The sequence below is a fragment of the Salvelinus alpinus genome, chromosome 1 (assembly GCF_045679555.1).
Source record: "Salvelinus alpinus chromosome 1, SLU_Salpinus.1, whole genome shotgun sequence".
NCBI classification, from domain to species: Eukaryota; Metazoa; Chordata; class Actinopteri; order Salmoniformes; family Salmonidae; genus Salvelinus; species Salvelinus alpinus.
Window position 1 is genome coordinate 98,061,727 of NC_092086.1, and position 26,204 is coordinate 98,087,930.

The following is a 26,204-nucleotide window of genomic DNA, read 5'->3' on the forward strand; positions in this document are numbered from 1 at the left end:
CACGAAATTGAGCTCAGGTGCATCCTGTTTCCATTGATCATCCCTGCGATGTTTCTACAACTTGATTGGGGTTCACCTGTGGTAAATTCAATTGATTGGACATGATTTGGAAAGGCACACACCTGTCTATATACAGTAAGGTCCCACAATTGACAGTGTATCTCAGAGGAATGTGGATTTGGTTCAGAAGATGTTGGTTCATCATCAGGATTCATTTTCATAGAGAAGGCAGGCTGAATCACATGTGGTGAGCGAACGACACGGGATGGTGGTTGGAAGAGCGCGCTTGTTTGAAATTGAAAAGCTTCGCGGTAGCTTTTGATGAAGAAATTAAGACGAAGCAGCTGCATTATAAGTGGGATGTACTGTTGAACGCTACATCCCGAAGGGTTCGTGCTGATTGTACGGAGATTGACAGCCGGTTAAATGGCGTCCCTTGAGAAAGTAATAACAAGTTGTGTCAGGAGAAGTTCAGTATTATCATACACTCTAAAAAGAAAAGGTTCCTCGAGTATCCTTTAGGGGTTCTACAAATTGAAACTGTGGGGGGAACCCCTATAAGTTCTTCTAAGAACCCATTTTAATGGTTCCTCGAATAACCTGTTGAATTACTTTTGGGGGTTCGTTTTTTAACCCCCCCCCCCCCCCCCTAATAATAATAACATATTTTAGTCGTCAGTGTTTATTATGATTTTGGAGGGGGGAAAGAGTGGCAGAAGAGGTCTAAGCGAGAGAGGGAGGAAGACTGTGAACTTGACTCAGTTAAAAATGTCTGGAAAAAGGGAGATGGTTTGTTAAAGAAGAATGGTAAAAAGTGTAAGCAGTGAGCTGAAGTCAGGAGGATAAATTGTGTGAATGAGGGCGAAGTATCGGAGGTGTTAGGTGTGGTGAAGTTCTCTGTGGCCATTGGCTTGCACTGAGGGTCAGGATGAAGACCGATGGAGTGAAGTTTTTGGAAAAAGTGGACCCTTGCCTTTTGGCTGATCCATTTGTGGTTTCAGGGTGTGTGGAAACAGAATTGGGTACGGTGAGTGTAACCAGAAGTGGTCTTGTCATAATTGTTTGTGTTTCTGCTGGTCAGAGGGAGAAGGCGCTCGGCGTTAAATGAATGCAAGAAATGTAAATTCTTCCCCTCTCAAAAGGGCGCCATTGAAAGAAGTGATTACTGGGGTAGCAGTAAATGTAAATGTTGACCAACTGAAGGGGAAGATTCCCGATGTTTGTGATGCTCGTCGTTTGGTGCGACGCAGACAGGGTGGTGAAACAGAGTCATTGTCTGTTCTTTTGAGTTTTAATGTTGTGTCTTTGCCCGACAAAGTGATGTTAAGATGTATGAGCTTTTGTGTCGAATACATCACGTTGTTACATGTGTCAAGCTTATGGTCATGTGGAGGCAGTGTGTAGTCGGGAGGTTCCTAGGTGTGAGAAGTGTGCAGAAGGGCATGAGACAAATAAATATGTATCATTGGGGAAAGTAGTGGTATGTGTTAATTATAGGGGTGCCCATGGGGCTGGGGATCAGAAATGTCCCGTGCAAGAGAGGCATGTTGAGGTTTCCAGAGTTAGAGTAGTGCAAAAGTTGTATGCTGAGGCAATGAAGAAAGTAGAGGAAGATGGGTCAAGGGGGAGGGAGTAGTGTGAGTAAAAGATCTGTACCAGTACAGAGGGATAGGCCAGTAAGTGATATGTTTCAGTAAGATTGGATTTTTAGCATTTATAGCAATGGTTATCAACTGTACTGCAGGTCAGTCGCAGAAAATTTGAGGTTGTGGTGGCAGCTGCAGAGAGGTATTTGGATGTGCGAGACTTGACATCAGAAGAGTTACCGGGTGTGTTACGTGGTGTTGTCCCATCCTTTCAGGTTGTTGGCATTGAGGTTGGGCTAAATAAATTTAAATAGTGGAGTGGGGTGATGTTATTTTTATTTCTTTTTTTGAATTTTTTTGTGAGTGTAGTGTTAGATGGTAGGGTATTTATGTATTTATTTTTTCAAGCAAAGTATAAGGGAGTTGTACTTCAGTCAACTAGGTGGCAGTAATGCAACATATTGGATATCAACCACAATTAAACCTCATTGAAGAAGAAATAGTGCATGTCAGAGCGAAAACCAAGCCATGAGGTCAAAGGAATTGTCTTGAGCTCAGAGACAGGATTGTGTTGAGGTACAGATCTGGGGAATTTTACCAAAATATTTCTGCAGCATTAAAGGTCCCCAAGAACACAGTGACCTCCATCATTCTTAATTGGAAGAAGTTTGGAACCACCAAGACTCTTCCTAGAGCTGGCCACCCGGCCAAACTGCGCAATTGGGGGAGAAGGGTCAGGAAGGTGACCAATAATCTGATGGTCACTCTGACAGAGCTCTAGAGTTCCTCTGTGGAGATGGAAGAACCTTTCAGAAGGACAACCATCTCTGCAGCACTCCACCAATCAGGCCTTTATGGTAGAGTGGGCCAGACGGAAGCCACTCCTTAGTAAAATGCACATGACAGCCCGCTTGGAGTTTGCCAAAAGGCACCTAAAGACTCTCAGACCATGAAAAACAAGATTCTCTGGTCTGATGACACCAAGATTGAACTCTTTGTCCTGAATGCCAACCGTCACATCTGGGGGAAACCTGGCACCATCCCTACCGTGAAGCATGGTGGTGGCAGCATGCTGTGGGGATGTTTTTCAGCGGCAGGGACTGAGAGACTAGTCAGGATCGAGGCAAAGATGAATGGAGCAAAGTACAGAGAGATCCTTGATGAAAACCTGCTCCAAAGCACTCAGAACCTCAGACTGGGGCAAAGGTTCACCTTCCAACAGTACAACAACCCAAAGTACACAGCCAAGATAACGCAGGAGTCTCTGAATGTCTTTGAGTGGCCCAGCCAGAGGCCAGACTAGAACCCTATCTAACATCTCTGGAGAGCCCTCAAAATAGCTGTGCAGCAACGCTCCCCATCCAACCTGACAGAGCTTGAGAGGATATGCAGAGAAGAATGGGAGAAATGCCCAAATACATGTGTGCCAAGCTTATATCGTCATACTCAAGAAGACTCTATGCTGTAATCAATGCCAAAGGTGCTTCAACAAAATACTGAGTAAAGGGTCTAAATACTTATGTAAATGTGATATTTATGCGTTTTATTTGTAATACATTTGAAAAAATGTCTACACCTGGTTTTCTTTGTCATTATGGGGTATTGTGTGTAGGTTGAGGAAAATATTTCATTATATACATTTAGAATAAAGCTGTAATGTAACAAAATGTGGAAAAAGTAAAAGGGTCTGAATACCTTCCGCAAACCTGGTTTGAAAAACAAATAAAGCAACACCTCTCTACCAATTAACAACACATCATATCATCGTGTGACTCCACTATTACTTCTGGTTTTTATATCAATATTGGCGCATGAAGGCGTTTCCACCGCCATTCTTACATTATACATTTAACCGACACAAAGATCCAACAATTTTCTGTCAGCATTTATAAATTGTACCGGCATTTCATGTTTACATCACTTTTTCATGCGTCAGGTAATTCATCCGCATGAAATGGTTGTATGTGAACCCGGTTAATGAAATAAACTTTTCCCCCCTATTTGTATATTCCAATCTAGTATATGGGATGACTGGCTATTTGTCCTCTTGTAGCATAATACAAATAAAATACAATAAGTATGTTGCAGAGAGATCTAGGTGGTAAGCAAAAGGCCAAGGTACCATTAAGAGAGAGATTAAGCTCTTGACTGTGAAATATAATGTGACCTGCGCTAGTGTAAGTATGAAAGGGTGGGACCGAAAACCTTTCTGTGTCAGCCACTGGGCTGCGTTTTAAAGCCGACCTTCCGTTCTCAGAAAAGTTCCGTTTTGTCACCACTCCATTCTTCCTCATTTGTAAGTAAATATTTTACTGTCATTTTAGGATGAGGTTAAAATAGACACAAATAAGCTATAGATTCGTGTTTTCTTTGTTTTGTTTTTTTACTAGAAGCTTTAGAATAGTATTTCTGACACATTCAAGGGTGTGTCTCGAACATAAACTAAACCTCAGAAATTATTCTTCCATTGCTGGCCGCTAGCTGACAGGCATCGCTTCCTGAGACCTATTGTTGAGTTGATTTAATTGGTCCTTAACATTACACCCACAATCAGGGAAACTTGGAAACAACTAACAAACAATTATAAGAACTGTGTTGGGTAACAATGTCTCCATATTTACCTATATTTACGAAAGATTTGTAGTGCCTGCATAGTGGTGATTTTGTGAACTGCATTTCATTGGTTGCATTTACTCCAGTGGGTTAATGGTCATTTTGACGTAAAAGGTGCTCTAAATGCACCATCAGCATTATCCGCATAATGTGCAGGGGTGATCACAATGAAAGAATGTACTGTATATCTAGTAGGCTATTTCTTATGTTTTGATGTGGCAGTGGGACAGAGGCAGAGGCAGATGTCAAAAGGGTTCTTGTTGTACCAAGTATTTTCACCCCAAACTAACATAACGCAGCAGGCTTAACGGACCAGATGTATACAGTGAAAGAGTTGTTATCCTTGGCTAATGTTCCAGCGGCACAATATGGATAACACTCCTGGACTAAAATATATATTTTTGCATTTGAAGTGGGACTATAAAGATTGTAGGCTCCCTATATTATTAGAATCATTATAAACATAAACTGACCGCCTGAGGCAATATGCCCTGCCCAGAGACTGATGTATTTTGTCTCAATTGGACTTTCTGGGAGCTGTTGTGAGAATTGTTTCAGTGGGTAAAGTTGGTCTCTTAGAATAGAACACTAGCTAAATACCCACTGGCCCTCTCTTACTGAGTAGTCTAATTACAGGTGTGTGTGTAATTAGTTGACCTGTGAAGATTGTTCCACTGGGAAGACTGGATGATGAAATGTGTTTTGGGTAATCGCATACAGTCAGTAGTGGAAAAAGTACCCAATTGTCATACTTGAGTAAAAGTTAACATACCTTAATAGAAAATTACTCAAGTGAAAGTCACCCAGCAAAATACTAATTGAGGAAAAGTCTAAAAGTATTTGGTTTTAAATATACTTAAGTATCAGAAGTAAATGTAATTGCTAAAATATACTTCAGTATCAAAAGTCAAGGTATGAATAATAAAGAAATCCTTGAATTAGGAAAACCAGAAGACACAATCTTCTTTTTTAAATTTATGGATAGCCAGGGGCACACTCAGACATCATTTACAAATGAAACATTTGTGTTTAGTAAGTCCACCAGATGAGAGGCAGTAGGGATGACCAGGGTTGTTCTCTTTATAAGTGTGTGAATTGGACCATTTTCTGTCCTGCTAAGCATTCAAAATGTAACCAGTCATTTTGGGTGTCAGGGAAAATATATGGAGTAAAATGTACATTACTTTCTTTAGGAATATAAAAGTTTTTAAAATATATAAATAGTAAAATACAGATACCCCAAAAAATGATCTAAGTAGTACTTTAAAGTATTTTTACTGAAGAACCTTTCACAACTGCATACAGTATTAATGAGAGAGCAATGCTGTTTCATCTGCTTTCAAAGCTCACCACATTGTTCAATGAAGAACGCATTACTAAGAATCCTAAGAAGTAATAACAATTTTTCTTTTCATAGATTTCCCATCTCTCTTGATTAAGTTTTGAAACTCTACAATGGCAGCGGTAAGTCCCAGCACCCAACGTGTGTACTGTAGTACGCTTTGTGACTGGACTAGGAATGATAGTGGTCAACATTTTCATACATTTGCATGCATGCTCACATTTGAATTAGGTTTTGTTTGCTTAGTCTTGGAGTTTATTTTCTTATCAAATTGTATTTGTTACATGCGCCGAATACAACCGGTGTAGACCTTACCGTGAAATGCGTACTTACAAGCCTTTAACCAAATCAAATTTTATTTGTCACATACACATGGTTAGTAGATGTTAATGCGAGTGTAGAGAAATGCTTGTGCTTGTAGTTCCGACCATACAGTAATATCTAACAAGTAATATAACCTAACAAAATCACAACAACTACCTTATACACACAAGTGTAAAGGGATGAAGAATATGTACATAAAAATACAGTGGGGCAAAAAAGTATTTAGTCAGCCACCAATTGTGCAAGTTCTCCCACTTAAAAAGATGAGAGAGGCCTGTAATTTTCATCATAGGTACACTTCAACTATGACAGACAAAATGAGAAAAGAAAATCCAGAAAATCACATTGTAGGATTTTTAATGAATTTATTTGCAAACTATGGTGGAAAATAAGTATTTGGTCACCTACAAACAAGCAAGATTTCTGGCTCTCACAGACCTGTAACTTCTTCTTTAAGAGGCTCCCCTGTCCTCCACTCGTTACCTGTATTAATGGCACCTGTTTGAACTTGTTATCAGTATAAAAGACACCTGTCCACAACCTCAAACAGTCACACTCCAAACTCCACTATGGCCAAGACCAAAGAGCTGTCAAAGGACACCAGAAACAAAATTGTAGACCTGCACCAGGCTGGGAAGACTGCATCTGCAATAGGTAAGCAGCTTGGTTTGAAGAAATCAACTGTGGGAGCAATTATTAGGAAATGGAAGACATACAAGACCACTGATAATCTCCCTCGATCTGGGGCTCCACGCAAGATCTCACCCCGTGGGGTCAAAATGATCACAAGAACGGTGAGCAAAAATCCCAGAACCACACGGGGGGACCTAGTGAATGACCTGCAGAGAGCTGGGACCAAAGTAACAAAGCCTACCATCAGTAACACACTACGCCGCCAGGGACTCAAATCCTGCAGTGCCAGACGTGTCCCCCTGCTTAAGCCAGTACATGTCCAGGCCCGTCTGAAGTTAGCTAGAGAGCATTTGGATGATCCAGAAGAAGATTGGGAGAATGTCATATGGTCAGATGAAACCAAAATAGAACTTTTTGGTAAAAACTCAACTCGTCGCGTTTGGAGGACAAAGAATGCTGAGTTGCATCCAAAGAACACCATACCTACTGTGAAGCATGGGGGTGGAAACATCATGCTTTGGGGCTGTTTTTCTGCAAAGGGACCAGGACGACTGATCCGTGTAAAGGACAGAATGAATGGGGCCATGTATCGTGAGATTTTGAGTGAAAACCTCCTTCCATCAGCAAGGACATTGAAGATGAAACGTGGCTGGGTCTTTCAGCATGACAATGATCCCAAACACATCGCCCGGGCAACGAAGGAGTGGCTTCGTAAGAAGCATTTCAAGGTCCTGGAGTGGCCTAGCCAGTCTCCAGATCTCAACCCCATAGAAAATCTTTGGAGGGAGTTGAAAGTCCGTGTTGCCCAGCAACAGCCACAAAACATCACTGCTCAAGAGGAGATCTGCATGGAGGAATGGGCCAAAATACCAGCAACAGTGTGTGAAAACCTTGTGAAGACTTACAGAAAACGTTTGACCTCTGTCATTGCCAACAAAGGGTATATAACAAAGTATTGAGAAACTTTTGTTATTGACCAAATACTTATTTTCCGCCATAATTTGCAAATAAATTCATTAAAAATCCTACTTTTTTTTTCTCATTTTGTGTGTCATAGTTGAAGCGTACCTATGATGAAAATTACAGGCCTCATCTTTTTAAGTGGGAGAACTTGCACAATTGGTGGCTGACTAAATACCTTTTTGCCCCACTGTATATGAACGAGTGATGTTACAGAACGGCATAGGCAAGATGCAGTAGATGGTAGAGTACAGTATATACATATGAGATGAGTAATGTAGGGTATGTAAACATTATATTAAGTGGCATTGTTTAAAGTGGCCAGTGATACATTTTTTTACATACATTTTTCCATTGAGTCAATATGTTGGCAGCAGCCACTCAATGTTAGTGGTGGCTGTTTAACAGTCTGATGGCCTTGAGATAGAAGCTGTTTTTCAGTCTCTCGGTCCCTGCTTTGATGCACCTGTACTGACCTCGCCTTCTGGATGATAGCGGGGTGAACAGGCATTGGCTTGGGTGGTTGTTGTCCTTGATGATCTTTATGGCCTTCCTGTGACATCGGGTGGTGTAGGTGTCCTGGACCGGTGATGCGTTGTGCAGACCTCACTACCCTCTGGAGAGCCTTACGGTTGTGGGCGGAGCAGTTGCCGTACCAGGCAGTGATACAGCCCGACAGGATGCTCTCGATTGTGCATCTGTAGAAGTTTGTGAGTGCTTTTGGTGACAAGCCGAATTTCTTCAGCCTCCTGAGGTTGAAGAGGCGCTGCTGCGCCGCCTTCACCACGCTGTCTGTGTGGGTGGACCAATTCAGTTTGTCCGTGATGTGTACGCCGAGGAACTTAAACCTTACTACCCTCTCCACTACTGTTCCGTCGATGTGGATAAGGGGGTGCTCCCTCTGCTGTTTCTTGAAGTCCACGATCATCTCCTTTGTTTTGTTGACGTTGAGTGTGAGGTTATTTTCCTGACACCACACGCCGAGGGCCCTCACCTCCTCCCTGTAGGGCGTCTCGTCGTTGTTGGTAATCAAGCCTACCACTGTAGTGTCGTCCGCAAACCTGATGATTGAGTTGGAGGCGTGCATGACCACGCAGTCGTGGGTGAACAGGGAGTACAGGAGAGGGCTCAGAACGCACCCTTGTGGGGCCCCAGTGTTGAGGATCAGCGGGGTGGAGATGTTGTTACCTACACTCACAACCTGGGGGCGGCCCGTCAGGTAGTCCAGTACCCAGTTGCACAGGGTGGGGTCGAGACCCAGGGTCTCAAGCTTGATGACGAGTTTGGAGGGTACTATGGTGTTAAATGCTGAGCTGTAGTCGATGAACAGCATTCTCACATAGGTATTCCTCTTGTCCAGATGGGTTAGGGCAGTGTGGTTGCGATTGTGTTGTCTGTGGACCTATTGCGGCGGTAAGCAAATTGGAGTGGGTCTAGAGTGTCAGGTAGGGTGGAGGTGATATGGTCCTTGACTAGTCTCTCAAAGCACTTCATGATGACAGAAGTGAGCGCAACGGGGCGGTAGCCATTTAGCTCAGTTACCTTAGCTTTCTTGGGAACAGGAACAATGGTGGCCCTCTTGAAGCATGTGGGAACAGCAGACTGGGATAAGGATTGATTGAATATGTCCATAAACACACCAGCCAGCTGTTCTGCGCATGCTCTGAGGACGCGGCTGGGGATGCCGTCTGGGCCTGCAGCCTTGTGAAGGTTAACACGTTTAAATGTTTTACTCACGTCGGCTGCAATGAGTTAAAGAAATAGAATTAAGAAAATAGCTACAGCTTAGTCTAGGTCATTTCTACATGTAGGTACTGCAGGGGTAAAGTGACTACGCATAGATAATAAACTTGAGTAGCAGCAATGTAAAAACAAAGAGGGGGGGGGTCAATGTAAATAGTCTGGATGGCCATTTGATTAATTGTTCTGCAGTCTTATAGCTTGGGGGTAGATGCTGTATCAACAGTGTATTAATTCAAGTTTGCATAAAGATGGGTGATGGAAATAGGCCCTAAAAACACAAAATCCTTACTGCTGTAGGCTAACTGACAAGCCTGCTTTTTGAAAATATCAGCCATAGAGCAGATGAGGTAGTCTGGCATACACTGTAAACAGTAGATACCAGTGGAGGCTGCTGAGGGGAGGACGGCTCATAATGGCTGCAATGGAGCGAATGAAATGGCATCAAACATGTAGCATTCCACTCCAGCCATTACTACGAGCCCATCCTCCCCAAGGTGCCACCAACCTCCTGTGTTAGATATAGAAAATAAATGTATCACTGTTACTGAACCTTTTGAGATGTGTATGCTTGTGCGTGTGTGTACCCATAGCTTATGTCTCAAACTACAAGGGAGAGTGACTGCGATACCAATGCATGGGCCGTTTAAACGTATGCCATGTAACTTTCTCCCACTGTAGATTGGCAACCGTGGAACCGTGGTTGAAGCCACTGCTTTCAATGTAGAGGAGGATGTGAACCGTCTGAGAGGAGCCATGAAGGGGGCTGGTGAGTGATCGTAATGAGGTGTCAGATAGGCCGGATGTGTGCGTTAGTATCACTTTTTTTTCTTCTCAGAAAGCGTTATATCCTAAAATAGTTTGTCCTTTCCATGAAAGCCCCAACCTACCTTCCTGTTATACAGTATGCTATGCAGTGCCTTCGGAAAGTATTCAGATCCCTTGACTTTTTCCACATTTTGTTACGTTACAGCCTTATTCTAAAATTGATTAAATAATTTTCTTTCCTCATCAATCTACACACAGTACCCCATAAAGACAAAGCAAAAACTGGTATTTAGATATTTTTGCTAATTTATAAAAAATAACACTGAAATATCACATTTACATAAGTATTCAGACCCTTTGCTCAGTACTTTGTTGAAGGACCTTTGGAAGTGATTACAGCCTCAAGTCTTCTTGGGTATGATGCTACAAGCTTGGAACACCTGTATTTGAGGAGTTTCTCCCATTCGTCTCTGCAAATCCTCTCAAGCTCTGTCCGGTTGAATGGGAAGCGTTGCTGCAAAGCTATTTTCAGGTCTCTCCAGAGATGTTAGATCAGGTTCAAGTCCGGGCTCTGGCTGGGCCGCTCAAGGACATTGAGACTTGTCCCGAAGCCACTCCTGCGTTGTCTTGGCTGTGTGCTTAGGGTCGTTGTTGTTCCATCTGCTCCTGCCACGCCCTCTACTGCTCATCCTGTGTCTCCTTGACCTGTTTCTCTGTTTCTCTGTCTCTCTGTCTCTCTGTCTCTGTGTGTGTGATTGTATGGGTGGAGACAGGTGTGCTGGAGTCAGAGCAGATCCCCACCAGCTGCAACCTCTTCCATAATCAAGACCTCTACAAATACTCAGTCCTGCCAGATTGTAATCTCTGCTCATTCTACACGCTCTGACTCTGGTCCCTGTCTCCAGTTTCACATCTCCTTATCCTGCTACTCTGCCCTGGATTCCCCACTCTACTTCTCCCCTGGATTCCGCTCTGGATCTTCTTACCCTGTCCCAACCCCTCTCGCTCCAGCCTCTGCCTCGGCACCTGGTTTCCTGCCTGCCCGAGCTTCCCTTGGCCTGCACTCCATCTTCCCCCTGTGTTTCAATAAATTCCTTGGAAATGGTTGTCCTTCTGGAAGGTTCTCCCAACTCCACAGAGGAGCTCTGTCAGAGTGACCATCAGATTCTTGGTCAGTGAGGTGACCAGAGATGAACAGAGCAAAGTACAGACAGAACTCTGCTTAACAGTTGTCCTGTTGGAGAGTGAACGTTCGCCCCAGTCTGAGGTACTGAGTGCTCTGGAGCAGGTTTTCATCAAGAATCTCTGTACTTTGCTCTGTTCATCTTTGCCTCATTCCAAACTAGTCTCCCAGTCCCTGACGCTGAAAAACATCCCCACCCTGCTTCACCATAGGAATGGTACCAGGTTTTCTCTAGGCTTCCTTGCTCGCACACACTTTTTCAGGTCTGCCCACACATTTTCTATAGGATTGAGGTCAGGGCTTTGTGATGGCCACTCCAATACCTTGACTTTGTTGTCCTTAAGCCATTTTGCCACAACTTTGGAAGTATGCTTGGGGTCATTGTCCATTTGGAAGACCCATTTGTGACCAAGCTTTAACTTCCTGACTGATGTCTTGAGATGTTGCTTCAATATATCCACATAATTTTCCTGCCTCATGATGCCATCTATTTTGTGAAGTGCACCAGTCCCTCCTGCAGCAAAGCACCCCCCATGCTTCACGGTTGGGATGGTGTTCTTCGTCTTGCAAGCCTCCCCATTTTTCCTCCAAAGATAACGATGGTCATTATGGCCAAACAGTTCTATTTTTGTTTCATCAGACCAGAGGACATTTCTCCAAAAAGTATGATCTTTATCCCCATGTGCAGTTGCAAACCGTAGTCTGTCTTTTTTATGGTGGTTTTGGAGCAGTGGCTTCTTCCTTGCTGAGCGGCCTTTCAGGTTATGTCGATATAGGACTCTTTTTACTGTGGATATAGATACTTTTGTACCTGTGGATATAGATACTTTTGTACCTGTTTCCTCCAGCATCTTCACAAGGTCCTTTGCTGTTGTTCTGATTTGCACTTTTCGCACCAAAGTACGTTCATCTCTAGGAGACAGAACACGTCTCCTTCCTGAGCGGTATGACGGCTGCGTGGTCCCATGATGTTTATACTTGCGTACTATTGTTAGTACAGATGAACGTGGTACCTTCAGGTATTTGGATATTGAAATACATCCACAGGTACACCTCCAATTGACTCAAATGATGTCAGTTAGCCTATCAGAAGCTTCTAAAGCCATGACATAATTTTCTGGAATGTTCCAAGCTGTTTAAAGGCACAGTCAAATTAATGTATGTAAACTTCTGGCCCTTTGGAATTGTGACACAGTGAAATAATCTGTTAACAAGAAATTTGGCGTGGTTAAAAAAATGAGTTTTAATGACTCCAACCTAAGTGTATGTAAACTTCCGACTTCAACTGTACCTGAGCTCAATTTCGAATCTCATAGCAAAGGGTCTGAATACTTACATGAATAAGGTATTTCTGTTTTTTGTTTTTAATACATTTGTTAAAATTTCTAAAACTGTTTTCGCTTTGTCTTTATAGAGTATGTGTAGATTGCTGAGGAAATTGTTACTTTTGGATTAAATAAAACGATGTGGAAAAAGTCAAGGGGTCTGAATTATTTCCGAAGGCACTATAAGTGCAGTCACAATTTGTATTTCTTCTAGACCTCAATACAGGCGCCCTACACGACTGTAGTTCCTGTACTTTCCATTTTGATCTCATTTATTCCTCTAATTGTGCCCTGAGTACTTTCTTTCTACACTCCAGTATACTTGACTCATCTGTAGCCTTTACAGTATTTTGCCTTTCTCTTGTTCTATTTGAAAGTTAGGATTGCATTATCGTTGCCTTGCTGATGTACAGTACCATTCAAAATGTGGGACTCACCTACTCATTCAAGGGTTTTTCTTTATTTTCTACATTGTAGAATAATAGTGAAGACATCAAAACTATGAAATACCACACATTGAATCATGTAGTAACCAAAAAAGTGTTAAACAAATCAAAATACATTTTATATTTCAAATTCTTCAAAGTAGCCACCCTTTGCCTTGATGACCGCTTTATACACTCTTGGCATTCTCTCAACCAGCATCATGAGGTAGTCACCTGGAACAGGTGTGCCTTAAGTTAATTTGTGGAATTTCTTTCCTTCTTAATGCATTTGAGCCAATCAGTTGTGTTGTGACAAGGTATGGTTGGTATACAGAATATAGCCATATTTGGTAAAAGACCAAGTCCATATTATGGCAACAACAGCTCAAATAAACAAAGGGAAAATGACAGTCCATCATTACTTTAAGACGAAGGTCAGTTAATTTGGAAAATTTCAAGAACTTTGAACAAGAACTTCAAGTGCAGTCGCAAAAACCATCAAGCGCTATAATGAAACTGGCTCTCATGAGGACCACCACTGGAAAGAAAGACCCAGAGTTACCTCTGCAGCAGAGGATGAGTTCATTAGAGTTACTAGCCTCAGAAATTGCAGCCCAAATAAATGCTTCACAGAGTTCAAGTAACAGACACATTGCAATATCAACTGTTCAGAGGAGACTGTGTGAATCAGGCCTTCAAGGTTGAATTGCTACAAAGAAACCAATACAATGACCCAACACACCGCCAGGCTGTGTAAGGGCTATTTGACCAAGAAGGAGAGTGATGGAGTGCTGCATCAGATGACCTGGCCTCCGCAAACACCCGACCTCAACCCATTTGAGATGGTTTGGGATGAGTCTGACCGCAGAGGGAAGGAAACGCAGCTAACAAGTGCTCAGCGTATGTGGGAACTCCTTCAAGACGGTTGGAGAAGCATTCCAGATGAAGCTGGATTCATCTTGGAATGCCAAGAATGTGCAAAGCTGTCATCAAGGCAGTGTGGCTACAATGAAGAATCAACAATATATATATATATATATATATATATATATATATATATATATATATATATATATATATATACAGTGGGGAGAACAAGTATTTGATACACTGCCGCTTTTGCAGGTTTTCCTACTTACAAAGCATGTAGAGGTCTGTAATTTTTATCATAGGTACACTTCAACTGTGAGAGACGGAATCTAAAACAAAAATCCAGAAAATCACATTGTATGATTTTTAAGTAATTAATTTGCATTTTATTGCATGACATAAGTATTTGATCACCTACCAACCAGTAAGAATTCCGGCTCTCACAGACCTGTTAGTTTTTCTTTAAGAAGCCCTCCTGTTCTCCACTCATTACCTGTATTAACTGCACCTGTTTGAACTCGTTACCTGTATAAAAGACACCTGTCCACACACTCAATCAAACAGACTCCAACCTCTCCACAATGGCCAAGATCAGAGAGCTGTGTAAGGACATCAGGGATAAAATTGTAGACCTGCACAAGGCTGGGATGGGCTACAGGACAATAGGCAAGCAGCTTAGTGAGAAGGCAACAACTGTTGGCGCAATTATTAGAAAATGGAAGAAGTTCAAGATGACGGTCAATCACCCTCGGTCTGGGGCTCCATGCAAGATCTCACCTCGTGGGGCATCAATGATCATGAGGAAGGTGAGGGATCAGCCCAGAACTACACGGCAGGACCTGGTCAATGACCTGAAGAGAGCTGGGACCACAGTCTCAAAGAAAACCATTAGTGACACACTACGCCGTCATGGATTAAAATCCTGCAACGCACGCAAGGTCCCCCTGCTCAAGCCAGCGTATGTCCAGGCCCGTCTGAAGTTTGCCAATGACCATCTGGATGATCCAGAGGAGGAATGGGAGAAGGTCATGTGGTCTGATGAGACAAAAATAGAGCTTTTTGGTCTAAACGCTACTCGCTGTGTTTGGAGGAAGAAGAAGGATGAGTACAACCCCAAGAACAGCATCCCAACCGTGAAGCATGGAGGTGGAAACATCATTCTTTGGGGATGCTTTTCTGCAAAGGGGACAGGACGACTGCACCGTATTGAGGGGAGGATGGATGGGGCCATGTATAGCGAGATCTTGGCCAACAACCTCCTTCCCTCAGTAAGAGCATTGAAGATAGGTTGTGGCTGGGTCTTCCAGCATGACAACGACCCGAAACACACAGCCAGGGCAACTAAGGAGTGGCTCCGTAAGAAGCATCTCAAGGTCCTGGAGTGGCCTAGCCAGTCTCCAGACCTGAACCCAATAGAAAATCTTTGGAGGGAGCTGAAAGTCCGTATTGCCCAGCGACAGCCCCGAAACCTGAAGGATCTGGAGAAGGTCTGTATGGAGGAGTGGGCCAAAATCCCTGCTGCAGTGTGTGCAAACCTGGTCAAGAACTACAGGAAACGTATGATCTCTGTAATTGCAAACAAAGGTTTCTGTACCAAATATTAAGTTCTGCTTTTCTGATGTATCAAATACTTATGTCATGCAATAAAATGCAAATTAATTACTTAAAAATCATACAATGTGATTTTCTGAATTTTTGTTTTAGATTCCGTCTCTCACAGTTGAAGTGTACCTATGATAAAAATTACAGACCTCTACATGCTTTGTAAGTAGGAAAACCTGCAAAAGCGGCAGTGTATCAAATACTTGTTCTCCCCACTGTATATATATATATATATACACTGCTCAAAAAAATAAAGGGAACACTTAAACAACACAATGTAACTCCAAGTCAATCACACTTCTGTGAAATCAAACTGTCCACTTAGGAAGCAACACTGATTGACAATACATTTCACATGCTGTTGTGCAAATGGAATAGACAAAAGGTGGAAATTATAGGCAATTAGCAAGACACCCCCAAAAAAGGAGTGATTCTGCAGGTGGTGACCACAGACAACTTCTCAGTTCCTATGCTTCCTGGCTGATGTTTTGGTCACTTTTGAATGCTGGCGGTGCTCTCACTCTAGTGGTAGCATGAGACAGAGTCTACAACCCACACAAGTGGCTCAGGTAGTGCAGTTCATCCAGGATGGCACATCAATGCGAGCTGTGGCAAAAAGGTTTGCTGTGTCTGTCAGCGTAGTGTCCAGAGCATGGAGGCGCTACCAGGAGACAGGCCAGTACATCAGGAGACGTGGAGGAGGCCGTAGGAGGGCAACAACCCAGCAGCAGGACCGCTACCTCCGCCTTTGTGCAAGGAGGTGCACTGCCAGAGCCCTGCAAAATGACCTCCAGCAGGCCACAAATGTGCATGTGTCTGCTCAAACGGTCAGAAACAGACTCCATGAGGGTGGTATGAGGGCCCGACGTCCACAGGTGGGGGTTGTGCTTACAGCCCAGCACCGTGCAGGACGTTTGGCATTTGCCAGAGAACACCAAGATTGGCAAATTCGCCACTGGCGCCCTGTGCTCTTCACAGATGAAAGCAGGTTCACACTGAGCACATGAGCACATGTGACAGACGTGACAGAGTCTGGAGACGCCGTGGAGAATGTTCTGCTGCCTGCAACATCCTCCAGCATGACCGGTTTGGCGGTGGGTCAGTCATGGTGTGGGGTGGCATTTCTTTGTGGGGCCACACAGCCCTCCATGTGCTCGCCAGAGGTAGCCTGACTGCCATTAGGTACCGAGATGAGATCCTCAGACCCCTTGTGAGACCATATGCTGACATATGCACATTTGTGGCCTGCTGGAGGTCATTTTGCAGGGCTCTGGCAGTGCACCTCCTTGCACAAAGGCGGAGGTAGCGGTCCTGCTGCTGTGTTGTTGCCCTCCTACGGCCTCCTCCACGTCTCCTGATGTACTGGCCTGTCTCCTGGTAGCGCCTCCATGCTCTGGACACTACGCTGACAGACACAGCAAACCTTCTTGCCACAGCTCGCATTGATGTGCCATCCTGGATGAGCTGCACTACCTGAGCCACTTGTGTGGGTTGTAGACTCCGTCTCATGCTACCACTAGAGTGAGAGCACCGCCAGCATTCAAAAGTGACCAAAACATCAGCCAGGAAGCATAGGAACTGAGAAGTGGTCTGTGGTCACCACCTGCAGAATCACTCCTTTATTGGGGGTGTCTTGCTAATTGCCTATAATTTCCACCTTTTGTCTATTCCATTTGCACAACAGCATGTGAAATGTATTGTCAATCAGTGTTGCTTCCTAAGTGGACAGTTTGATTTCACAGAAGTGTGATTGACTTGGAGTTACATTGTGTTGTTTAAGTGTTCCCTTTATTTTTTTGAGCAGTATATATATATATATATATATATATATATATATATATATATATATATATATAATATGTTTTGTTAACACGTTTTGGATTACTACATGATTCCATATGTCTTATTTCATAATTGTAATTTCTTCACTATTCTACAATGTGAAACTTCTACAAAATAGTACAAATAAATTAAAACCCTTGAATGAGTAGGTGTCCAAACTTTTGACTGGTACTGTATATATTGTGTATCTGTACCGGTCTCTATGCTGTACAATGCAGAAAAAACATTGACCATTGTAAGAAAATAAAACATTATTTTCTTTAAAAAAATTAAATTAAAAGCCTTTACAATAGTATAAAGCCTGCACAATTTGTCTCTAAATGGGTGAATCTTGGCACCATGTTTGGAATGCTGATGCTTCACCTGACTCTGAGATGTATTAGAAACCGATGGCACATATACATCGAGAAACAGCTATGCCCATGGGACCAAGGGGAGGAGCTTGGGAACAGGAAGTGTGTCAGTTCAGCATTCATGTTGAACTCTGGTTGAGCGCTTTTTATAGCTGTGATATCAGGGAGATATTTCTGTCCATTATTTATATTGAAAATGCAGCCACACTATGGACAAGTGCCATTTAATGTCAAAGTTCTGTCAGTGTCAAGTTTTAACATTGACATCTCAAACAATGTGTGAAATCTTGTATTCTTAATTGCAATGGTGATCGATGCTGTTTTGTCAATAGCAAGTTATTTTATCTTATAATGCAGCATTATAATGTGAAGGTATACAGTAATGTTACTCTGATGTTTTCTTATAGGCACTGATGAGGCAGCTGTCATTGAGGTCCTGGCACGTCGTACCATTGCTCAGAGGCAACGCATCAAGGAGGCTTACAAGCTGACCGTGGGGAAGGTAATAAGTGTTCATTTTTACTTATATCAGATAGCACGACGATTCCCCCTGCACTGGTTGAGGGACGAAGACCGTTGCGTAGGCAATGGACAATACCTGTGTTTATGACATTTCTCATATCCCAGTTTGAATTATCAGACTATTCTTAAGTTTTCCAAAGCCAAACAATGCCAGCTCCAGTAATTGAGGAAGACTATTTAGATATTCTTATATTAGATATAGTTCAAGTGCATGGCAGGAGTATGCAGGGATTGTGTAAATAGTTACATTTATCATCTTCGTTCCTGGTGTGTGGTTTTGTGTTACTATGGGTGTGGTGGTGTCTGTCTGGTGTTAATGTTTACGTTGTGCTGACAGTTGGTGCCTCGGGTTCATCATTAACTCTTACAAACAGATGGTGTTGTGGACAGAGGATAGAGAGAGGATTATCTACCTTCAAAGATTAGGTGAATAATACTCCTCATGAGGGTTGAAGACCAGTTTCAGTCAGGATACTGCATTGTGTGTTTAAGTGAAGTAGGAAGATTACAGAGTGACACTCTATGTTAAATAATAACTTGACATTTAAAACCGAAAGGGAAGTCTGATCAATGTTTACTCTACTGGTGGGTGCTTATCTGTACTATTTCACATGTACAAGTGTGGAATTTATATGTGTGAATTGTTAATGTGTTTTTTGCCTATCTCACTCTCCCACTCTCCCTGAAACAATGTCTCAGCCATTATGAACAGCACCCCTCAAGGGCACATCAACAGCTTTTTCACCTTATCAGCAACCTTTCTTTCGGGTTACACTCAAACAGCTAGGCTACCTTCTGCCCTACTGAAACAGTGAGATAGGAGCTGTCATGTGGTCTGGCATAAAATGAATTGTTGATAAAGTTATCTAGACCCCTTAGGGTGACGCACAATTGGCCCAGCGTCGTCCAGGTTAGGGGAGGGTTTGGCCGGGGGGCTTTACTTGGCTCATCGCGCCCTACCGACTCCTTGTGGCAGGCCGGGCGCCTGCAGGCTGATCTCAGTTCTCAGGTGAACAGTGTTTCCTTCCGACACATTGGTGAAGCTGGCTTCCGGGTTAAGCGAGCGGGTGTTAAGAAGTGCGGTTTGGCGGGTCATGTTTCGGAGGACGCATGACTCGACCTTCGCCTCCTGAGCCCGTTGGGGAGTTGCAGCGATGAGAAAAGATCGAAATTGGGGGGTAAAATACAATAAAATAAATTAAAGTTATCTAGACCCATGGTTGAATGAGAATGCTTGCCAAGGGGAAGGGCAAATATTGCTAGTGGAATCGGCCTGGTCAGAAACAGGGAGACATACAGTGTGTGGGGACACCCAGACAGACGAGGTCACGCTTTACTAGCTGCGTCGTGTGTTCAACTCCTCTGCAGCCACACCCTTCTGGTAGTTGAATTTTATCTATAATGTGCTAGTTTAAACAATCTGAGATATGAGTGTATTGAGAAATCGTGAATGCTAAGTTGAGCGCTAGGCAGGGGATTGTGTCCATTGGACCCATTTTAAATGTCTGTGTAATGCCCCTGTAGGACCTGGCAGATGATCTGCAGGGAGAGCTGACGGGGAACACTGAGAAAGTGGTGCTGGGCCTCCTGATGATCGCTCCTAAGTATGACGCTTACGAGCTGAGGACCGCTATAAAGGTCAGAGGTTATTACTGCCAGGGAGACCGTCACAATGGGGATATATGTAACACTTTTCAATACTGTACGTCTCAGAGCTATTGACATTGTATGGGGCTATTCACCTCATCCACCACCCATGTGTTGCCTAACACTACTCAATGAAGTATTTACATATCTCTCCACATCTCTTTTACTGAATGCTAGGGTTCTGGAACAGAGGAGGCTGCTCTCATTGATATCCTGGCCTCAAGGACAAATGCTGAAATTAGAGCTATCACGGAGGTCTACATGAAAGGTACATCACAGTACACAGCCTCTCTGTGCAATGTATTGAATCTCCATCTGTGTAAGAGTGCTGTGTTTTAAACAGGCAGCCGAATCAGATATATATACACACACACACACACACACACACACACACACACAGTTGAAGTTGGAAGTTTACATACACCTTAGCCAAACACATTTAAACTCAGTTTTTCACAATTCCTGACATTTAATCTGAGAAAAGATTCCCTGTTTTAGGTCAGTTAGGATCACCACTTTATTTTAAGAATGTGAAATGTCAGAATAATAGTAGAGTGATTTATTTCAGCTTTTATTTCTTTCATCACATTTCCCGTGGGTCAGAAGTTTACATACACTCAATTAGTATTTGGAAGAGTTGCCTTTAAATTGTTTAACTTGGGTCAAATGTTTCGGGTAGCTTCCCACAATAAGTTGGGTGAATTTTGGCCCATTCCTCCTGACAGAGCTGGTGTAACTGTCAGGATTGTAGGCCTCCTTGCTCACACGCTTTTTCAGTTCTGCCCACAATTTTTTTTTATGGGATTGAGGTCAGGGCTTTGTGATGGACACTCCAATACCTTGACTTTGTTGTCCTTAAGCCATTTTGCCACAACTTTGGAAGTATGCTTGGGGTTATTGTCCATTTGGAAGACCCATTTGCGACCAAGCTTTAACTTCCTGACTGATGTCTTGAGATGTTGCTTCAATATATCCACATAATTTTCTTGCCTCATGATGCCATCTATTTTGTGAAGTGCACTAGTCCCTCCTGCAGCAAAGCACCCCCACATGATGCTGGCACCCCCGTGCTTCACGGTTGGGATGGTGTTCTTCAGCTTGCAAGCCTACCCCTTTTTCCTCCAAAGATAACGATGGTCATTATGGCCAAACAGTCCTAGTTTTGTGTCATCAGACCAGAGGACATTTCTACAAAAAAGTACAATCTTTATCCCCATATGCAGTTGCAAACCGTAGTCTGTCTTTTTTATGGCGATTTTGGAGCAGTGGCTTCTTCCTTGCTGAGCGGCCTTTCAGATTATGTCGATATAGGACTCGTTTTACTGTGGATATAGATACTTTTGTACTTGTTTCCTCCAGCATCTTCACAAGGTCCTTTGCTGTTGTTCTGGGATTGATTTGCACTTTCCGCACCGAAGTACGTTCATCTCTAGGAGACAGAACGCGTCTCCTTCCTGATTGGTATGATGGCTGTGTGGTCCCACGGTGGTTATACTTGCGTATTATTGTTTGTATAGATGAACGTGGTACCTTCAGGCGTTTGGAAATTGCTCCCCAGGATGAACCAGACTTGTTGAGGTATACAATCTCTTTTCTGATGTCTTGGCTGATTTCTTTTGATTTTCTCATGATGTCAAGCAAAGAGGCACTGAGTTTGAAGGTAGGCCTTGAAATACATCCACAGGTACACCTCCAATTGACTCAAATGATGACAATTAGCCTTTCAGAAGCTTCTAAAGCCATGACATAATTTTTTGGAATTTTCCAAGCTGTTTAAAGACACAGTCAACTCAGTGTATGTAAACTTCTGACCCACTGGAATTGTGATACAGTGAAATAATCTGTCTGTAAACAACTGTTGGAAAAATGACTTGTGTCATGCACAAAGTAGATGTCCTAACCGACTTGCCAAAACTTTAGTTTGTTAACAAGAAATTTGTGGAGTGGTTAAACTTGTTTTAATGACTCCAACCTAAGTGTATTTAAACTTCCGTCTTTTGACCAATCAGATCAGCTCTGAAAAAGATCTGTGATTGGTCAAAAGACCAATTAGTGGAAAAAATATCCGAATTGGACTGCCTTTGTAAATGCAGCCCATTTATCACATGTGGTGTATGGTACAAGTCGATACCTTAGTATTGATCACTGTGTATAACGAATAAATCTGATATAAGATATCGGTGTCTAGTCCTCTTTAGAGTGTATGAGAATTATTATTGTTTTCTATACAGCAACATTAAACTTTTGTTACCTGCCAAAGCTATTGACAAGAGTGTTCACAAACCGTTTCAAGTGTTGTGGTTAGAACTGCCTAGTCACACCACTGGGTCTTAGATCATTCATAACTTCTACTTATTTTTACTCAATCATGTGACGACAGAACATGGGAAGAGCCTGGAGGATGATATTGAGGCTGATACTTCTGGAATGTTCAAGAGGGTTCTGGTCTCTTTGCTCACGGTGAGAATCTTCCAGTATTGATCGCTCTAAATGCACACCTGGTTCACCTTCACATTCCAACAATCAAAGGAAAGCAAACAGAACTACAGTACATGGATTGTTGTAAGGGAAATAGTTTGTCCTCCTTCACTTCATCGTTATGTACAGTTTAACACAGTGGATGATTTGTAGTTTTTAGAGGTCTCTTATAACTAGGTAATGATCATGTCATTGTCTGACTCATTGCTAACATGGCCTCTGCCTCTGTGCTTTGACTGACAGGCAGGGCGAGATGAGAGCAACACTGTGAATGAGACTCAGGCTGTGCAGGATGCTAAGGTGAGGATATGGACCCAGAGGAGTGATCTGGCTCTGTCTAACTCAGTAGCACATGCTGGCATATCAGGATCAATGTGCAATAATAGTGTTTAACATGATTTATAATGACTACCTCATCTCTCTACCCCACACATACAATTATCTTTGAGGTCCCTCAGTCAAGCAGTGCATTTCAAACACTGATTCAACCACAAAGACCAGGGAGGTTTTCCAATGCCTCGCAAATAAGGGCACCTATTGGTAGATAGGTAAAAAATAAAAACAGCAGACATTGACTGTCCCTTTGAGCATGGTGAAGTTATTAATTACAGTTTGAATGGTGTATCAATACACCCAGTCACTACAAAGTTACAGGCGTCCTTCCTAACTCAGTTGCCGGACAGGAAGGAAACCGGTCAGGGATTTCACCATTAAGCCAATGGTGACTTTAAAACAGTTAGAGTTTAATGGCTGTGATGGATGGATCAGCAACATTGTAGTTACCCCACAATACTAGCCTAACTGACAGAGTGAATAGAAGGAAGCTTGTAGAGAATAAAAATATTCCAAAACATGCATCCTGTTTGTAACAAGGCACTAAAGTAATACTACAAAAAAAAGTAGCAAAGCAATTCACTTTTTGTCCTGAATACAATGTTTTATGGTTAGGGCAAATCGAATACAACACATTACGGCATGCCGCTCGTAATTTTCAATGATAGCAGTAACTGTTATGTATGTGCTTGTAATCGTTAAGGACTGGGGAGTTTTTCATAATAAAAATAAACGGAATGGAGCTAAGCATAGGCAAAATTCTAGAGGAAAACCTGGTTCAGTCACCTTTCAGTAGGACAATAACCTCAAAAATAACAAATCTACACTGGAGTTGCTTACAAAGACAGTTCATGTGGCTGAGTTAGACTTTCAAACAGAATGAAGTAAGAGCTATGGCAAGACCTGAAAATAGTTGTCTAACAATGATCAACCAATTTGACGGAGCTTGAAGAAATTTGAAAAGAATAATGGGCAAATTTTGCACAATCCAGGTATCAAATTGTATTAGTTATATGCACCGAATACAACAGGTGTACACCTTGCAGTGAAATGCTTACTTACGAGCCCCTAACCAACAATGCAGTTTAAAAAAATGCAATGCAAAATAGTCTGGGTAGCCATTTGATTAGGTGTTCAGGAGTCTTATGGCTTGGGGGTTGAAGCTGTTTAGAAGCCTCTTGGACCTAGACTTAGTCCTCCGGTACCATTTGCCGTGCAGGAGCAGAGAGAACAGTCTATGACTAGGGTGGTTGGAGTCTTTGACAATTTTTGTGGAAAGCTCTTAGACTTACCCAGAAAGACTCACAGCTATATTTGCTGCCAAATGTATTGACTCAGGGGGTTGAATACCAATCAAGATATATTAGTGTTTTATTTTTTACATTACATTATGTTAAAAATTGTCTTCCACTTTGTGTTTAGATCATTGACAAAAAAAATCACAATTAAATCCCACTTTGTAACACAACAAAATGTGGAAAAAGTAAAGGAGTGTGAATACTTTCTGAAGGCACTGTATGTCCCAAAAACAGTCAGTGTTCGGAGATTGTACTTTTGGGTTTGTGAAATGCTTTTGCTGTGGGTTCTCAGGATATCTACGAGGCTGGGGAGGCTTGTTGGGGAACAGATGAGGTCAAGTTCCTCACTGTGCTCTGTGTGAGGAACAGAAACCACCTACTCCGAGGTAATTGCCCCCACATTATAGCGGAGTTTGTTAGATCTTGTTTTGGGAGTGGGAAGTGATCGAATTTGCCCTTTGTTTTATGATTCAGTGCAACATTCAAATTGTTTATTACTCTTTACAGTGCTCTAATTTAATAAAGAAAATGTATACTTCCACATTGATTTTACTACAGAAATTAATGTACAGACACAGTTCTGCTGTCCTCTTGTGGTGATTTGGGGAACAAATATTTTATAACAGCTTACTCATTCAAACAGTGATTCCACATCTCTCTGCCCCTCTCTCATTCCCTCAGTGTTTGAGGAGTATCAGAAGATCTCTGGGAGGGACATCGAGGATAGCATTAAGAGGGAGATGTCTGGCTCTCTGGAGGATGTTTTCCTGGCAATAGGTCTGTCCGACGGATCCAATTTGTTTCACTGCCTCTTGTAATAATGTACTGAAGACAGATCCCATTGGGGGTCAAACTGGTTGAATCAACGATGTTTCCACGTAATTTCAACCGAAAAATTCACTGTGATGACTTTGAATCAACGTGGAAAATGTATGACATTTTCTTTCCCAACCGACTTTTAAAACCAACTTTTTTTTAAAACTACATTTTACTTGATTTCACGATGAATTCACATTAGTTGACAACTCAACCAAATGTAAATCAAAACTAGACGTTGAACTGACATCTGTGCCAAGTGGGATAAGCCTTGACTGAGAGTCAGATCAGTTCTGATGAAAATAAGAACATAAAGAGTATCCTGAACCAGACTAAGGGCACAGTGCTATAATTAAGCAATAAGGCACGAGGGGTGTGGTATATGGCCAATATACACAGCTAAGGACTGTTCTTAGGCACGATGCAACTAAGGTGCCTGGATACAGCACTTAGCCGTGGTATATTAGCCATGTACTACAAACCCCAGAGGTGCCTTATTGCTATTATAAACTGGTTACCAACGTAATTAGAGCAGTAAAAATATATGTTTTGTCATATCCGTGGTATACGGTCTGATATACCATGGCTGTCAGCCAATCAGCATTCAGGGCTCGAACCACCCAGTTTATAATACTCATTTGAAACTAAATCTTGTTCAGCTGCCATGCCTGATATATCGCTTTTTTATTTTTTGCAGTGAAGTGTCTCCGAAACAAGCCAGCATTCTTTGCAGAGCGGTTATACAAATCCATGAAGGTGAAGCCTTTTTTTTTTACGTACTCTCCCATGAAGTGTGCATATCTGCCTACACTTGTGGGTTATCAGACAGAATTTGTCAGAATGTTGACAGTTCCCTCCCTCCTGTCTCCTCAGGGTCTGGGAACTACAGACAGCATCCTGATTAGAATCATGGTGGCTCGGGCCGAAATTGACATGTTGGACATTAAGACCGAGTTCTCTAAGGCGTATGGGAAGACTCTCCATTCCTTCATCAATGTGAGACCCTGGTCACTAGAGATTGAGTAATGATTTAAAATGTAGATTTGTGCCCATTTCTTTCTGTTATCTTGAAGTAATCCGAGTGTGTGTGTATTGTTAAGGGAGACTCATCTGGAGATTACCGCAAAATCTTGCTGGAGTTGTGTGGAGAGTAGGGCATTGAACGTCTAGGACATCATTCAACGATGACTTCACTCTGCAACAACTGCACTCTGCAACAACACCATTGGTGCCTCTCCTATCTGCCGTTTCCTTTGCTTCCAGCTCTCTCAATATCCTCAGCTCTTCTGTGGCCCAAACATTTCAGAGACTAACCATGATGCCTTTTTTCACAGTTTGTATTACTAATTAAACCAAAGACAAGTGACATTTTACAGCTGCCTGCATGTCTTTATTGATCCCCTGCTGCAGCTTTAATTCTTGTTGTTGTTTAGAGAGAGCTGTTGCCACACATCTCAGGAAGCATAAAATATGGACCTTACTGACCTCTGCCTTCCACCTCTGTCTCAGCAGAAGGACATTTTCATCTCTGACTGATTGAAGTC

The 26,204-nt window shown here is 42.5% G+C and overlaps 1 protein-coding gene across 2 annotated transcripts; it reads left to right on the plus strand.

Moving 5' to 3' along the window:
• Positions 1 to 162: 162 nt before the first annotated feature.
• Positions 163 to 26,033, plus strand: LOC139535941 (annexin A4-like). Of its 2 annotated transcripts, none has more exons than XM_071335933.1 (13): positions 163 to 247; positions 5,617 to 5,663; positions 9,880 to 9,967; positions 17,974 to 18,068; positions 19,613 to 19,726; positions 19,913 to 20,003; positions 22,116 to 22,195; positions 22,457 to 22,513; positions 24,137 to 24,230; positions 24,526 to 24,621; positions 25,358 to 25,416; positions 25,534 to 25,656; positions 25,761 to 26,033. In XM_071335933.1, exons 2-13 carry the CDS (start codon positions 5,655 to 5,657, stop codon positions 25,812 to 25,814), a joined length of 960 nt encoding a protein of 319 aa, XP_071192034.1. In that variant the 5' UTR covers positions 163 to 247; positions 5,617 to 5,654; the 3' UTR covers positions 25,815 to 26,033. The 2 variants fall into 2 exon arrangements, with proteins under 2 accessions (XP_071192034.1, XP_071192026.1); XM_071335925.1 differs by lacking the exon at positions 163 to 247 and adding an exon at positions 3,798 to 3,882.
• Positions 26,034 to 26,204: the final 171 nt, after the last annotated feature.

Bases quoted from the DNA above. Each gene is read 5' to 3' on its own strand.
- LOC139535941 (XM_071335933.1), top strand. The intron at 18,069-19,612 runs GTAATAAGTGTT...ATGCCCCTGTAG, and splicing joins ACAAGCTGACCGTGGGGAAG to GACCTGGCAGATGATCTGCA. The intron at 20,004-22,115 runs GTACATCACAGT...ATGTGACGACAG, and splicing joins CACGGAGGTCTACATGAAAG to AACATGGGAAGAGCCTGGAG.